We start from the raw sequence: 18,176 nt of genomic DNA, 5'->3' as shown, positions 1-18,176 counted from the left end.
TTTTACTACGGACTCTACGAGACCGTCGGATCATGGGTCCTGGTCCGTTTACCAAGAATGTTGACCAAAGTCAACTTTAATTAATTTAAAAGCCAATTGCCTTATTTTACTTAGATTTCACATAAAAGCTTTCCGGAAATGCGCCAAGACTGCGCACGCAAATCGAGGTGAGACAAAAAGAGGCTTCTAAGGCCTCGAAACGCAGAATTTACTTTCAAAACGAGTGATGACCTTTTGGGTCATCACATGTGTGGACACATACATAGGAGCACTCAAAGAATCACGAGGCACAACCAGATATGATGCAAAATAGGATGACATATAGGAATAAGTAGAGCCCGGATCAAATAGAACTGAAGCATCTCTATGGCAAACTAAAACACTACCTGTGATAACAGCGTCAGATGACTCAGCCTCAGGCCTGGCTGGGAAAGCATAACATCGGGGTTGGGCCCTACAACTCTAAACTACATCCCTAGGACGGCCTCCTGCTGGCTGGCCTCCACCTCTAGCGGCCTGACCTTCACCTCTGATGGCTTGACCTCCACCTTTAGCTACCTGACCTCTACCTCTGGCTGTCTGACCCATACCTCTAGCTGGCTGAGGGGGAAGTGGTGCAACCGGTGTCGGAATCATGGCACGAGAACTCTATTGTGGCGTGCCACCCAATAATCTCGGACAAGTCCTCCTGATATGTCCAAAACCACCACACTCAAAACATCCATCCTGGTGTTGTGGCTGCTGAAATTGAGACTGGCCCGAACGGGCTAGATGACCACGGTAGTAACACTGAATAAGAGGTGCACTAATAGGAGCTGGCGGTGCACTATAGGGTGGCTGCCCAAAATGAGGCACGTAAGGACCACGACTCCTAGAAGCACTATGGGATGCCTGAACTGCTGACTGATATGGCCTGGGAGCATGACCCCTACCAAAGGTACCCCTGCCTCTAGATGAGGCACCACTAAAACCACCGGAATGATGAGGCCTCTAATCAGACCCCTGCCCTCTCTCCTGTGAAAGAACATCCTCGATCCGCCTGGCGACATTAGCAACCGTCTGAAAAGAAATCTCACTCCCAGTCTCCTTGGCCATCTGCAACTTGATAGGATGAGCAAGTCCCTTAATAAACCTCCTCACTCTCTCTCTCTCTCTCTCTCTCTCTCTCTCTCTCTCTCTCTCTCTCTCGGTAGGAAGCAGAAGAATAGCATGACGGCTAAGTCCACAAAGAGAGTCTCGTACTGGGTGACTGACATGCCTCCCTGGTGGAGGCGCTCGAGCTGCTTGCGGTAACTCTCTATCTAGGTGATAGGAAGGAACTTATCAAGAAATATCTGAGAGCACTGGTCCCAAGTAAGAGCAGGCGACCCAGCTGGTCTGGTAGATACATAATCCTTCCACCATCTCTTGGCGGAACCCGTCATCTGAAACACAGCAAAATCGACCCCATTGGTCTCAACTATACCCATGTTCCGCCCTTATGGTAGCGGTCAAGATAATCCTGTGGGTCCTCAGAAAATGCTCCACTAAAGTGATCTGGAAAGAGCTTGGTAAACTTGTCCTATCTCAATAATCCCTCAAAAGACATGGCATGACCATCACCGGCCTGTGGCGCAACAACTGGCTAAACTACCCCAACTGGCGGGGCTATTGGAGTCTTATACTGGGGAGCCATCTGCTCCGGAGTGTGAGTAGCGGGAGTTTGTGCTCCTCCCCCAGCTTGAAAGACGGGTGGTGCCATAGGAAACGTATCGTCCTGGGCCACACTCTCCATAAGGCCCACCAAACGGACCAAAGCATCCTAAAGCATTGGGGTGGCGATGAACCCCTCCGGGACCTGAGCTGGTCCGACAGGAACAGTCTGGGATTGAACCTCCTCGTCAAACTCCACGTGAGGCTCCACTGCTAGAGCTGCTTTTCGAGCTCTAGGTTGTGCTCTGCCCCTACCTCGACCTCTGGCGCGACCTCGGCCTCGACCTCTGCCCTCGTAGGAGCTACTGCGGGGGGCTCCGGCTGTTGTCCAGCTGGTGCGTGTTCTCGCCATCTGCGAGAGAACAAGAATATAAGGATTCAATGAGCAATGATAGAATAAAATCGCACGACAAAGAAGAATAGAAGTGAAATTGTTCCTAACTCCACAGCCTCTGGAAGATAAGTACAGTTGTTTCCGTACCGATCCTCCAGACTCTACTAAGTTTACTCGTGACTCGTGAGAACTATGTAACCTAGTGCTCTGATACCAACTTGTCACGGCCCGGCATTCCCACCGTCGGGATCGTGATGGCGCCTAACATTTCACTTGCAAGGCAAGCCAATGTTAGAACAGTTTATCCATTTTTAACAGTTTGAATTAAATACTAAGAAAGAACTGAAATCATTGAAATAATCTAAAGTATAAATGCAGAAGCTAAAACTGCCAAACATCTCTTACAAATCCCTAAACCTGGTGTCACAGGTGCACGAGCTACTAGAATAATACATACAAGGGTTTGAAATAAATATAGAGTCGTCTTAATGAAAATACACATCTAAATAAAGGAAGAGAAGGGGACTCCAGGAACTGCGAGCGTTGAGCAGCTGTACCTCAAGTCTCTGTACACTGTCCGATCCGAGCTCACTGATAACCGCTACTGGGACCGACTCAAAAATCTGCACAAGAAGTGCAGAGTTTAGTATGAGTACAACTGACCCTATGTACTCTGTAAGTGCCGAGCCTAACCTCGACGAAGTAGTGACGAGGCTAAGGCGGGTCACCTATACTACAACATGTACGCAGTATATAACAATGACAGAAAATGGAAATACGAAACAGGATAGAACAGTCAATTGAAAATAATAACTACAACTTCAAGAAGTAAACCCGTGTCGTCCAGAAGTTACTAGTCCTTAGTATTTCAAATGAGAATACTGAAAATCAAACACAGCTCAAGAAATGGAAACATATAGATTAAGGGGGGGCGCAACCTGGTCCCACCGTACAACATAGATTCCTCCCTTATTTCACTGTAATAGCATCAACAACAGAGATAATATATAAATATGTTGCGGCGCGCAACCCGATCCTACCGTACAGTACGAATCCACCCTTATTATACATGCTGCGGCGTGTAGCCCGATCCCACCATATCAGTACCAAATACTCAATAAACATAGTCAAATGAACAGTTCAAGCCACAAAACCCTTTACGATCAATAAATACCAAACTGAACCAAAGAGGAAACCTTGTACAATATAGGAATCTACACAAGTAAAACTACACAGCGAGACCAATCCAGTAATTGAAAGTGAGAAAGTGCAAATAAGTCCTGTTAAGCAATTAGCAGGGAATCATGAAACTATGAAAAGAGCTAACGTCATTAACAGGAGAAAATATTGATTAACAGATAGCAATTGAGCATGGAAAGCATTTAGGGCACATAACAGCTAAAGCAGGGAAGAAAATAATCAAGAAAATATGAAAAATCAGGGAAAACAGATAATTCGGCGGCGTATAGGCACTCGTCACCTCGCATATACGCCGCTCACATGAGAATCACATAGCACATAGTTCGAGGGTTCCTAATTCCGTCAAGTCAAGGTTAGACACAACACTTACCTCGCTCCAAAGACCACTCAAAGCTCAACTACATCTTTGCCTTTCATACAAGCCTCCGAACCAACAATATCTAGCAAATTACCAACTAAACGATTCAAAATAAGCCTTAGGAATCACCCACGATTTCAAAAGATTCAATTTAGGTCATTATTGAAAAAGTCAACAAAAGTCAACTCTCGGGCCCGCTTGGTCCCAGCCCGAAGTTCGGACCTTAACCCGATTAACGTTCACCCCCCGAGTCCGGTTATGTAATTTATTTTGAACTCGGACCTCAATTTGAGGTCTAAATATCAATTTCTCAAAAATCCCTAATCCTACCCAAACCCCCAATTTTTACCATGAAAACACTAGATTTTAGGTTGAAATCTTAGGAAATGTGATGAAAGATTGAAAGAAAATGGGTTAGAATCACTTACCAATGATTTGGGGAAGAAAGGGTCTTGGAAAAATCGCCTCTAGGGTTCTAGGTTTTGAAAATTTGATGAAAGAGAGAAAAATCCCGTCTAACTCAACTTTTACACAGCTGCACCTTCGCAATTGCGAAGCCTCAAACATTTCTGCTTCCATTGCAAATGCGGACAAATTGTTCGCAAATGCGAACCTAAGGGGATCGCAATTGCGACCCCTGTTTTCGCAAATGCGAAAAGTTCCACCCAGCCCACTACTCGCAATTGTGATGGTCCCTTCACTAATGCGAGGCTCGCATCCAGACCTCGGAAATGTGAAGTCTGCAGATCTGCTACACCAGCTATGATTTTCTAAGTACAAATCACTTTGTAGCGTATCCGAAACTCAGCCGAGCCTTCGGGGCTCCAAACCAAACATGCACATAAGTCCAAAAATATCATACGAACCTGCTCGCGCGATCAATACGCCAAAATCACACCTAGAACTAAAATGAAATTTTCAAGAAAATTTTAAAAATTATATTTTCACAACCGAACATCCAAATCACATCAAACCAACTCCGTTTCTCACCAAATTTGATCGACAAGTCATAAATATAATAATGGACCTGTGCCGCGTTCCGGAACCAAAATACGGACCCGGTATCAACAAGATCAAACATCAGTCAATTCTTAAAAATCATTAAACTTTCAGACTTTCAATTTTCAACAAAATTAATAACTCGAGTTAGGGATCTCCGAATTCGATTCAGGCATACGCCCAGGTCTCAAATTACGATACGGACCCACCGGGACCGTCAAAATACGGATCCGGTCTGTTTGTTCAAAACGTTGACCGAAGTCAACTCAAATGAATTTTAAAGGAAAAAAATTCTTGTTTTTAACATATAAGCCTTCCGGAAAAACACCCGGACCACGTACGCAAATCGAGAAAGATTAAAATAAGATATTTAAGGCTTCGAAATACGGAATTAGGTTCTAAAACATAAGATGACCTATCGGGTCATCACAGAAGGTCGAGTCAAGGACTCGATCGAGCACAATGAAAAACTTAGTAACTGATGAAACCATAGCATGCAACTCAACATAGTATACTAGTGAAGGGAAATTTAAATTCTCTTCACTAATATAGAGTCGGCTATCAGTACAAATATGAGGGACTTATGTTATGTACTTTTACATATGTTAGTGTGCGTAATTTAACTAATCAATTACTAGATTACTTCCCTTCACAATATGCCAAATAGGGAAGTGTTGTCTCATTATATATAAATACGTAGTTTTCAAATCCTTCTGGAGAATACATGACGGCTTATTGTTTGTTTACCTTTTGGTGATACCATCGTTCAATCTGGAAAAGTAAAGATTAAAAAGAGCGAATTCTTCCCCTTTCAAACTACTAGCAAATTTGGTCAAAGTAAAAGAATTTGTCAACGCCCCTCCCTCCCCTCCCTATTTGAAGGACAAGCAACTTCTTATGAATGAGAAAAAGCTACACCCGTCCTCGTTTCAAAAAGATTGTTTAATTTGATTTGGCACAAACTTTAATAAAGAAGATAAGACTTCTAAGATATGTAATCTTAAATAAGCCATAACATTGTGTTACTGTAAAACTTTTGAAATGTGCCAACCTTTCCAAAACATATGGGGTATCAAATTGCTAGGAAATTGAAGGACTCATCTTGATGTTTTACGAATGAGGGAAAAAAGGTCAAACGAAGAGACAAAATTCAACAATAAAGAAAGAAAACATCTAAAACGACTACTTGTACGCAACTCTTGCTACTATTCCAACAAACTTCTTTTATCAACAGACAGACCAAAAAAGTTTACAAAATATGGGTCCTAGCACAGCTAGACTACATAGATAGACCAAAATATGATAAGTTTACCAAAAATAGCTAAGAACAAAACACGTTAAATATGTCAGCACGGCAAAATACAAATGAATTATGGGTTCCGAGAAAGCACTTTGTTTTATTTTCTGTTTTTCGTGTTCATTTGATTTTCGGAAATTAAGTCTCATTTTACAAATTAACTTTATTAAACTATGTTCTCTGTTTTCAAAATACGAATAAGGATCTGGCCATGAGACTATAGTAAAATACGTGGTAAATATCTGGTATTTAAAACTACACAAAATGAGGAAAAGTATTAATAAGTCAATAAATGCATGATATTTTTTTTGCATATTAGCTTTTTATTACTTAACCATGGACTATTAATACCTGTCACCCCATTTTCATACTATATTTTTTATTAGCCTGTTTCAAAAAGAATGACATATTTAATTTTTTCTTAATAAAATGTTTTTATATCCACATATATGTTATGATATTTTTAAAATCATAAATTTCAAAAGTTTTATAGCTACACCAAATATATGAAATATTTAAAATCACAAATTTCAAAAGTTTTTCTTTTTTATGAAACTTTGTGCTATGTCAAACTACAAAGTATATAATTATCCTTCGTTCTCTTAATCGAATTGCAATTAATCTCAATCAGCCCAATCTTATACTAAAAGCATTGAGCCGAATACACCTAGGGCATGCAATCGATGCCCTTGGGAGTACCTATTAATGTAAGGGGGCTCTAAGCAATCCTGAGTGAAGACATGTCGAAATGAAAGATAAATCTATGCACGAGCTTACGTAAACATAGTTAAAAGCGGTAGATAGCTTGGTTCCTCTATATATATATATATATATAAAAGTCATGATTAACGAGAATTTATAATCGAACTTTGACAAATTGAAGCGGAAGGAGTATAATTTTGTGCAAATATTTTCCTACGATGACAATATCATATTCAAATCAAATAACCACTATCACTAGTACTAATTAACGTAGAATTTCATAGAAGTTTCAGCTTATATGAATGAAAGGCAAATATGGGGAAAATTATAGGCCTTAATTGAACGCGTTAACAATCTTTCGCCTGCTTATTACTACGTGATGTTGACAACGATAGCCTCCTTGTAATTTCATCGTTAACATAATTCAACAATTTCTCTTCTATATAATCTTCCTTCTGCTGATTAAAAAAAGTCTTCCTTCCATTGATGAAAAATTGTTACTCCTATAAAAAGAGCAAGTCTTCCTTCCACTGCTTCTGAGTTCTGATTCTTAATTAATTTCTTTTCACACTTCGCAATTAATTTCCACCCTTTTGGTGCCCTCACACATGGGACATGGCCTATGATCCACATAAACACCAAACCAAATTTATACTATAATATATATTTAACAATCACACGCCACAAATTTTAATCACATATTCTATAAAAGTCCAATGATCGTCTTTTTCTAGCTATCTTAATCACTTTTCCAACAATACAAGAAACTATCAAACAAATATTATCTTTCCCCTTATAAGTTGTACATCACTTGGTTTATTTTTTCTTGATTTATTAATTAGTCTCACTTTGCTTTATTCATTTCTCTCTTCCATACACACCATCACCATTTTATTAACAAAGTAATGGATATATTCCGCAAAGCCAAGGCTGTAAGATTCAAGAGTCATCTGGACAAGTACCTAGTTGCAGATGATGATCAAGAAAACACTCGTCAGAGCCGCAACGGCTCGTCGAAAAAATCACGGTGGCTGGTGGAACTTGTCGAAGGAAGCAACCACCTTATCAAACTCAAGAGTTGTCATGGCAAGTACCTCTTGGCTTCTGATATTGCATTTCTTCTTGGCATGACGGGAAACAAGGTTACTCAGACTTCACCTGAAAATACGAACGACTTGAGAATTGAATGGGAACCAATAAGGGATGGATTTCAAGTGAAGTTAAAGGCTTTTGGTGGAAGATATTTACGTGCAAATGGAGGGACACCACCTTGGAGAAATTCTGTCACACATGATAGTCCTCACACTGCGTCTACACATAATTGGATTTTATGGAACGTGGAAACTGTTGATATACCGGAAAATGAAATGTTGACGGATTATTTATCGATGGTTTCGAGCTTTTCGTCGGTTTCCGATGAACTTTCCGGCTTGGATATGGGATCTCCGGTCATGAGTACACGTTCAAGCTTCTCTTCCTCGCCAAAGATAGCAAAGGTATGTTTCTTAATTATGTCAATTTAAGTTTTTTTTTTCCTTTAGAGTAAAAAAGATTTCTTAGAAGTCAATAAAAGTTACTACAATCTTTCGTAAATCACGGTTATGTAGAGTCTATAAGTTACGTACAATCGTGGTTTATTAACATGAAGTAATTAGGAACAAAATAAAGCTCTTTTTTCTTCTCCAACATGACAAGTAACCGTAATGATAACATGTAATATGAAGACAAAGTACGTGCGATCCAACGTTGATAATAAAAGAGGGAACAACATTAACACGTGAAGGGGTCTTTCATTATGTTCATACGATGTCAAAATAAAAATACTATAGCAAGATAATTAGAAATCTTTCGGTACTAACATATGAAGGTGTCTTATTACTTGCATTAAATGTGTTCTCACAATATTAGAATATAAAATTCAACACAAAGATAATTATAAGTCCAATTATTAGCATGTTGTCACAAATTTATCTAAATTTAATGTCAAAAACTAACTCATGAGGTCGAGAATTGCGGTTTTTTTTAAGTTGTTTAGGCCTCTCTCTTATCCCAATGTAAACTTATGAATCTCACATGTATTGGTCCGTCCATTCAGCGTAATTGAAGAGGAATGGGAATAGTCCCAAACACCAAATAACTAGCAACAGTTGAAAGTTATAAGAGATCTTGGAAGAGGAAGGAAGAGGATGAGAGGAAGAGACAGAGGAACAGACATAATCCTTGAGATAAGAAGGTTGATGGACTGTTCTGGTTGACTTTCTCAAAGGTGGAGGAAAAGAAATAATAGGAGAAGAATCAGATGTAGGAGAAGGAGAAGGAGAAGGAGGTGAAGGAATATGGGAATCTGGAGATGTGGAAATAGCAGGAGTAGGGGAAGATGAAGAAGAGGAGGAAAAGTCTACAAATTCAGACATGGAAGAGGAGGAAAAAGTAGAAGGTGGATCAGACTTATAGGAAAATACATGTTCATGAAAGACCACATTCCTGGAAAAGAAAATGGAATGGGTATTAAGGTTAAGAAGTTTGTAACCCTTTTTACCAAAGGGGTACCCCAAAAATATAGAGGGAATAGCTCTAGCTTGGAATTTATCTCTGCCAACTCTAGATGAAGTAGCAAAACACAAACAACCAAAGGACCTTAAATGATCATAAGGTGGAGGTAGACCATGAAGTTTTTCATAAGGAGAAAGACCCTTTAAAACAACAGATGGAAGTCTATTAATGAGGTAAGTGGCAGTCATAACACATTCACCACAATACTTGAGGGGAAGGTTAGATTGAAAGAGAAGGGCTTTGGAGATTTTAAAATAAATGTTTGTGTTTCCTTTCAACTACCCCATTTTGTTGAGGGGTGCGAGAAATAATGGTCTGATGGAGGATGCCTTGGCTTGAGAAGAACTTGGTGGCTTCAGAACTTCCACCAAGTTCAAATGCATTATCAGACCTAAAAGTTTGGACATAAGATTTAAAATGGACTTTAACCATAACAGTAAAAGCTTTGAGGATAGAAAGAGCATTGCTCTTGCGGGAAAGGAGATGAGTCCATGTAGCTCTAGTGTAATCATCAACTAAGGTTAAAAAATATATGAAACCATTGTAAATTCTAGTGTTATATGCACCCGAAATGTCAATGTGCACTAGTTGAAAAGGGGCAGAAGTGTGGATAACACTCTCAGGAAAAGGCAATCTCTGTTGTCTTGCTAGAGGACACACGAAATTTTGTTTAGAAGACACCTTATCAGATAAGAAGGGAATAGTTTTCATTCTATGATAAGACATGTGCCCTAACCTTTGATGCCAAAACAAGTCCAATTTATTATGGCAATAAGATTTATTACAATCAGGAGTACCATTAGCATGTGTAAGAACATGACTTGACTTATCAGATACAACTGAAGCAGAAGCAGGTAAAACACTAGAAGTAGAAATAGAACTAGGCAAACAACTAGAAGAAATATTCAGAGAATCAGATGGAACAGGAAAGAGATCACCATCTGGATGGAGGTAGTATAGCTTGCCTGCAGCTTTACCAATTTCCAGTGGCCTCTTCAGAGAAGGGCCCTGTAAAGAACAAATAGATTTGGTAAAGAGTGCTTGACAATCTAGTTGATGAACTGATATCAAATTGAAATGAAAAGAGGGCACCAGAAGAACATGAAGTAAAATTATATCATGACTAAGATAAAGAGATCCAGTTGACACAACTTTAGCTTTATATCCATTAGGTAGAGTAACAAGGAAAGGTTTGATTAATGGTTGGACATTGAAAAGAAGATGTTTATGTGGGGTCATATGGTTTGTGGCCCATGTATCTAAGATCCAAGGGTTGACACCTAAATGGGAAGATGCACACACATAAGAAGCCTCAGAATCTACAGCATACTTGCTAAACAAACCTGCAAAGTGTGCAAAGGCAGATTGATCCACATTAGAGGCATCAGATGTGGAAGTGTTTGACATTTGAACTTGTTGGAACAAAGTCAGCACGTGTTGATACTGCTCCTTGGTAAATCCATGTGCTGAAGGTTCGGCTTGCTGAGAAGTAGTAGTAACAGCAGTGTTGGATGGACTTTCAGTCTGAACACAGGAGGCATATCTCTTACTTTTAGTGAACTTGAAATCAGTAGGGAATCCATGAAGTCTGTAGCACTTATCTACAGTGTGGCCAGGCTTCTTGCAATACTTGCAAGAGACATTTGGAGCAGCTTTCCCGGCCTCAAAGTTCACTTTTTGACTGAAAGTTCTGTTTGTATTAGAAGGACTAGGAGACACCAAAAAGGAAGTTGCATCACCAGATAGGTTAGGAGCAGTAGAGTGAGCTTCCCTTTGACTCTCATCTTGTTGTAAAAGACTATAAGTTTTGCTGATTGGTGGGAGAGGGTTCATTAACATGATAGCACTTTTAACAGTTGTTATGAATCATTTAGACCATTGAGGAACTGAAATAATTGTTGGTCCTCTATGAATTTAGGCAAAGCGCCACATGAGCAAGTGGGTCCTACATATGAAGAATTCAGCTCATCCCACAAACTTCTCATCTTTGTGAAATAGGAGGCTATATCAGAGGAGCCTTGACTAGTAGAGCTGATTTTTCTTTGTATTTGAATGTATTTAGACCCATTTGATTGGCCAAACCTTTCATTTATGTCTTTCCAGACTTCCTTAGCAGTTTTAAAACACATTACACTAACAGCTATTTCTCTAGATACTGAATTGGTTATCCAAGCTTTAACCATATCATTGCACCTTTCCCAATATGGATAATAAGGAGATTCAGGAGTGGGTTGACTGACTCTACCATCTAGTAGGCTGAGTTTATTCTTTGCAGAAAGGGAAGTAATCATATTGTTACGCCATAATACAAACCCATATCCATTAAATGGAAAAAAATACCAATTGACTTCCAGGATTATCTGAGGGATGGATATAGAACGGATGTGAAGGATCCAAGGAAAAGGGAACAAAACCGTTGGAAGTTGAAGAGGAATTAGTTTCATCTACTACAGACCCCATTTTCACCAGAAACTAAGTTTGATACTAAGAAATTACGGTACCATGTTGAATTTATCAGAAACAAACTCAAATCATGTACATGCAAGCAACATCGACATAAAAAACAACAAAACTTGTGATTAGGAGTGGCAGAGATACCGTCCTTCTTCTAAGAACCCGAAGAAGTAAGGTCTTGTATAGCCATGAACCCTAGGTTGAGCAAATCCAGCAGAAAATACCGTGTATTTTGAAGATTATCGACGATTCTCTCAATAGAAGTCGAAAACCCGTGAAACTTGAGCGAAACCCCAAACTTCTACGAACGAATTCTGAAAACCGACGATCTGGTACGATCCTTAGCAATTTCAAACGAGGCTACCATCGGAAGAAAGGTTATGACGAGAAGAATCTATATTCCTGCTCTGATACCATGTTAGAGTCGAAGCTCGATAGTCATGGCGGAAGTTAGTAGAAGAAAACCCTAGAAGGGTTGAGAGAAGAAGGAGACTGAAAAATGAGTCGGTCAAGTTTTTAATTGACCAAAAATCCAAAATGTATTACTCAGTATTCTCTATTTATATTTACATGTGTAATAAAGCATAAAATGTAATATAAAATATAAAGTGTAAAACTATAAAAGGGCCTTCTGCTTTCCCTTGGCAGATTGGGCCTGTGACTGTTGGGCCTGAGCTGTATCTGGGCTAACAGAAAGTGCAACAATGATGTCGTTGGTTCGAAGATAAGTTATATCGGGATTAGTTATGTTGGGATTAATTATACTGGAACTAGTTATGTTAAGATTAATTATCCTAGTAATATTTCTTATTGAGTGTTTGGTATGTTATGTTAATCCTGAGATAGTCAATTTTATTGCTTTATCCTGGGACAACTTATCCTAGGATTACTAGTCCACTCTCCGGCAGGTGTAAGTTATTCCGGTACAAATTTTAATTCTGGAATAACTTATTCCAAAAATAGTAACCAAACAAAGGATTAGATGATACTATATTTTTATCTCATGATTATTTTTATTTATTTATCGTACCAAACGATCAGTTGAGGATGGACTTATATAATTAGATATGTGATAAATAAGTAATATGTTCTTCTACGAAAGAGAAACTCAAAATTCTACACACAAAAAAGAAAAACAATTAACCCATGAACCGAACAAAGCCCTTTCTGTCTACTTTTTTCACAGCCATCATAATATCATATATTCCTTCCGTTTCAATTTATGTGAACATATTTGACTGGATACGGAGTTTAAGAAAAAATAAGACTTTTGGAATTTGTGGTCCTAAACTAGTCAAAAAGAGACCCAGAGTATTTGTGCGGTTATAAAAGCTTCTCATTAAGGGTAGAATTGTAAGTTTAAGCTAAATTGTTACCAAATTTAAAAAAGGGTCATTCTTTTTTGAACGGACCAAAAAGAAAATAGGTTCACGTAAACTGAAAGGGAGTAGATCTTTTGGGTAGACGGTAGAGATCTAGAAGGTTCAAATTGCAAGTGAGCTTCCTAATTCCTCTTCTTCTTTTTTCTTACATCTAGTTCTGAAAAAATGAAATCCACTAGAAGCATGAGGTTTGTTCTTCCACTAATACAATTTTTTTTGGCTTTTTCTACCATTAATATAAAAAGTTGTGTAAATGAAATAATACGTAGTAGGTCTACAGTAAACCACAGCATTTATGTAGAACAGGACTGACCTATTTCATGAGTTGGAAGGTCAAACCTTTGACTATGAGTCAGCAGGGCTGCTAGATCTTATCCTTGAAAGTAAATAACTACTTCATTTTTACTTGACACGTTTTGATTTTTCATGCCCCTTAAAAATAATAAATGAAGCGTATAATTTACCATAATACCCATATTAATTGATGTATATTTTATTGGATTTGAAAAATTAATTTGAAATGAGTAATAAATATAATGGGTATAACAAGAAAAAAAAATATTTTCTCTTGATTTATATAAAGTGACAAGTAAAAATAAAAATCTATTTTTAATATACACGTTGTAAAAGTGAACGGAGGGAGTAATTATGATATTAGAAGCCTTGGTCGTTTAAAACAAAGCTTGTTTTTGTTCAACTATCTTTTCCCCAAGTTTTTTCTTATTCAACAAAGATGGCTCAACAGTAAGGGACGTTTATATCAGAGTTTGTATAACCTGAGTTGAAATTTTCAAAAAGGGCCGTTTGAGCTTTTCTTGTAAAAGAGATAATATTAAGGTTCTATTTGTTTGGAGTTTCCAGAAAAACTTTGCAAAGCTCAGTTTACGTTTTTAAAAGTAACTTTTTTCTTTAAATAAAAATTCACTCAATTTTTTAAATCTTCCAAAAATAATTTGATGAGGTGGTCAATGGGGCCAAATTTTTATGTTATAATGCCCCAACATTAGAACACAACTTCATTTCTTTTTAGCTTGTTTTAAAAAGAATAATTTTTTTTTTTAAAATTTGAAAATAATTCAACTTAAATATATTAATTTAGCCTCAATGAGAAGCTTATATAGTAATACAAATATTTAATATACTCTCCGTTCATTTTTACTTATCCACAATTAACTTGGCACGCTCCTTAAGAATAATAAATTAAGTACATATTTTACCATAACACTCATAATGATGATAGCATTTTAAAAAGTCTTGGGAAATGATTTACGGAATGAGTAGTTTTTTTTGGTCGAACAAAAAAGCTTTTATATATCAATTGTCAATTTACATCTCAATTACAATTATGCTGCTCTCTAATTGTCCTATCTATCATTTATTTACAGTAAGTCTATACATTTTCTCTAAAGATGTTTTCTATCCATTTTTTCTCACTATTGGTATGACTTCTTCTTATGGCTTCCATTTCTCTTAACTTGCACTCTTGTTTGATATGTTTGAATAACTGCCCAGGTTGAACCACCTTGTGTTCCCATAATACTGTATTCCTAGCTTTCCATATGTGATACACAGCTGTTGATAGCACTGCTAGCACCACAGCCCTGCATGTTTTCCCTTTGATCTTCCTGGTCAGTCTTCTCCCCAGCCCCTGCAGCTCCAAGTTTCTAATTTCAGTTTTTAGCCACCTCTGTGAGTCTTCTATACATCTCCTCGCCAGTGGACATTCAAAGAATAGGTGTTTAGTAGTTTCTTCTGCACTTCCACATATCTCGCACAAACTGTCTTGGCTGATGCCCATCTATACACCCTTTCCTTCGTCATAAGTCTGTTTTGTGCCACCAGCCAGCATATCATACTGTGTTTAGGCATGTTCAATTGATTCCATACCCATCCTCGCCAAGGCCAATCTTCCTTGGTCCCTTTCTTCCAGTCATAACCACTCTTAATAGTATATAATCCATTAGCTTTTAGCCAGTGATTTTGTATGTACCCTCCAGCAAATTTATCTCTTGTGGAGCATATTTTCCTCCAGTACCAACTGCAATCTATAGGTACTTTGTATTGCCACCAGTCTCTTCCTTTTAAATAGATATGGTTTACCCATCTCACCCACAAGTTGTCTGTTTTAGCTGCTATATTCCATACATATTTTGCTATGGCTGCTTCATTCCATATTGCAGTATCCTTCACCCCCAAGCCTCCTTGCCTTTTTGTTCTGCATACCAAATTCCATGCTACTAGTGATGGCTTATTGGAGTAGACTTTCCCATCCCATAGAAAACTTCTACATACCCCTATGATATTCTTGATCACTTTCTTAGGCAGAACAAAGATAGATGCCCAATAGGTGTGTATGTGCATTAACACAGCATTCACTAGAAGAACTCTCCCTGCATATGACAAGTTTCTTGACCCCCAACTTTTAATTTTCATTGTCATCTTGTCCACAAGGACTTCACAATCCATTGCTGTCAGCTTCTTTGGTGAGATAGGTACTCCAAGATACCTAAATGGTAGTGATCCCCTCTTATAGCCTGTCAGTTCACATAGATTCTGCAGACTTTGGTCCTCCATGTTTGCACTGAAGACATTAGATTTAGCAGCATTTGTGGTTAGGCCTGATGCATTTGAGAAGCTTTGTAGTCCTCTTAACATTAGGACTATAGCTTGATACTCCCCTTTACAAAATAATAGTACATCATCTGCAAAGCATAGATGATTAAGCTGCAGCCCTTTACATTTGGTATGATAAGCAAATCCCTCTTGAGTAGCCACCAGTCTCATGATACGAGTAAAATACTCCATACAGATCACAAACAGCAATGGGGATACTGGATCCCCTTGTCTCAGTCCCCTTTTACCTTTTATGCAACCATACAAGCCTCCATTGATTGCTAGAGTATATTGAGTGGTTGTGATGCACTTCATAACCCATCTTATGAACTGGCATGGGAAATTCAGTGCATATAGCATTTCTTCCACAAATCCCCATTCAATTGAATCATAGGCCTTCTTAAGGTCTATTTTTATAAGACAACTTTTTGTAGTGTGCTTTCTATCATAAAGTCTCACTAAGTCTTGACATATTAGGATGTTCTGAACAATGGATCTCCCTTCTACAAAAGCACTCTGATTTTCTGAGATGATTTTAGGCAGTACCTTCTTTAGTCTTTGACATAACATTTTTGATATCACCTTGTATATTGTGTTGCAACAGGCTATTGGCCTATAGTCCCCTACTGAATCAGCATGTGTCCCTTTTGGAATGAGTGTTATAACTGTGTTATTTATCACTTTCAACAGCTTCTGAGTCTTGAAGAATTCTAATACTGCTGCTGTGACATCTCCTCCTGTTATATTCCAACTGTCTTTGAAAAATTGGCTGCCATAGCCATCTGGACCAGGGCTCTTATCCCATGCTATTGCCCATAGAGCTTGCTTTACATCCTTCTCTGAGTAGGGTTCCTCTAGCATTTTCCTGTCTTCTTCATTCACCACAGCTCCCTACTTCACTAAGTAACTACACACATGAACTCTATCATCCTTACTTGTGCCTAGTAGGGATGTATAGAATTCTATGAAGGTGGTAGCTACTTTTTCCATTTCTGTAACATTAACTCCATCAGCATCCTTTATAGAGAAGATTCTATTGTTGTTTCTCCTTGCTTTAATGCTGTTGTGGAAGTATCTTGTGTTATGGTCCCCTTGTTCTGCCCAAGTTATTTTGCTCTTCTGCCTTAAGTACTGGTATCTTGCTTCTTCCCATCTGCTATAATCCCTTGCTAGCTCCTTCTCTTTTTTGTGTAGTTCATGATCCCTAGGATTTGCCTGAATTCTAGCTTGACAGTCTGTAAGTTCCTGCTTTGCTTGGTCTGCTTTCTTTTCCACTTCACTAAACCTGTTCTTATTGATCATCCCTAATACTCTTTTTAGTTTGTTCATCTTCCCCACTAGTTGGTACTGCTTACATCCTGTTATCTTTACTTGCCAGCTTCCCTCTACTTTCTCTGAGAATTCTGGTGCCATACTCCACATATTGAAGTATTTGAACTGCTTCTCCTTCTTATTCTTTCCCTTCTCCCAGCTAATAATAGCAGGGCAATGATCATACAACCCTTCTTCCATATAATGTACCGTGGAAGCCAGGAGGTTTGTTACCCAAGCACTGTTAACAAGAACTCTATCTATCTTACTCATTACCTTGTCATCCCCTTCTTGTTTGTTATTCTAGGTGAAATAAGCACCAGTAGACTTTAGCTCATGTAGGTCACACTTCTCTACACAGCTCTTAAAGTCTCTTATTTCAGCTACTGTAACAGGGCTCCCTAGCCTTTCCTCCTTAAGTAATACACAATTGAAATCCCCCATTACACTCCATGGGCCTTGAACTTGACTATGGATTTTACTTAACTCCTACCATACGTCTCTTCTAAGGGCCTGATCATTAAAGCCATACACCACTGTTATGTGCATCCTCTCATTCCTTCCTCTATGCTTTACTTGACAGTGAATCATTTGTGCATTTACTGTTATTATATCAACCTCATAGATGTGGGGCTTCCATAATAACCAAATCCTACCCCTAGGATGTTTATGCAGGTTTGTATTGAATGACCACCCATTACAAAGATTAAGAGAGGCTTGTTGAGCCTTTGTTCTCTTAATCTTTGTCTCCAGGAGCCCAAATAGTTCAGCCTTAACATTGTGCAGAAATAGGTTGACTTCTTTCTGCTTAGCTGCCCTATTTAGGCCCCTTACATTCAAGCATCCAATATTATCCATTAGGTAGGGGGTTGCCCCCACCCTTTCAGTGTCATGGCCCTTACTAGCATGCTTATCTCCAGGGTTAGATGAGCTTGCTTCACTTCCATTTCCTTTGGTATTTTCATCTATGTTCTTTGCTAATACTGTATATGTGTTCCCTAATGATAGAGTCATCTCCTTTGCTCTCATGATTGTATTGCTTTTCCCTTTCCTCTTTTGCTGCATCATCCCTTCAATCTCCTTTTCTTTGTTCTTTACATTATCTGATTTATCATTGCTCCCTTTATTCTGCTCTCCTTTATCCTCCATTTTCTATTCATCTTGTTGTTGTTTTGGATACTCCTTTGCTTCCTCCTTTTTCATATTCCTCCTACAATCATCTTGTTCATGGCCAAAATTATTGCAGGTAGGACAATGCACAAGTTTTCATTCGTACACTAC

The 18,176-nt window shown here is 38.5% G+C and overlaps 1 protein-coding gene across 1 annotated transcript; it reads left to right on the top strand.

Moving 5' to 3' along the window:
- On the top strand, positions 7,078-9,036 carry LOC109235459. The gene is made up of 2 exons (XM_019401578.1): positions 7,078-8,082; positions 8,849-9,036. The coding sequence occupies exons 1-2, from the start codon at positions 7,488-7,490 to the stop codon at positions 9,034-9,036; spliced, it is 783 nt and encodes a 260-aa protein (XP_019257123.1). The 5' UTR covers positions 7,078-7,487.

Source organism: Nicotiana attenuata, chromosome 1 (assembly GCF_001879085.1).
Source record: "Nicotiana attenuata strain UT chromosome 1, NIATTr2, whole genome shotgun sequence".
NCBI classification, from domain to species: Eukaryota; Viridiplantae; Streptophyta; class Magnoliopsida; order Solanales; family Solanaceae; genus Nicotiana; species Nicotiana attenuata.
This window is presented reverse-complemented; position numbering and strand designations above follow the sequence as displayed.

Bases quoted from the DNA above. Each gene is read 5' to 3' on its own strand.
- LOC109235459 (XM_019401578.1), top strand. From the start codon at position 7,488: ATGGATATATTCCGCAAAGCCAAGGCTGTAAGATTCAAGAGTCATCTG. The intron at 8,083-8,848 runs GTTTCTTAATTA...ACTTTCTCAAAG, and splicing joins GCCAAAGATAGCAAAGGTAT to GTGGAGGAAAAGAAATAATA.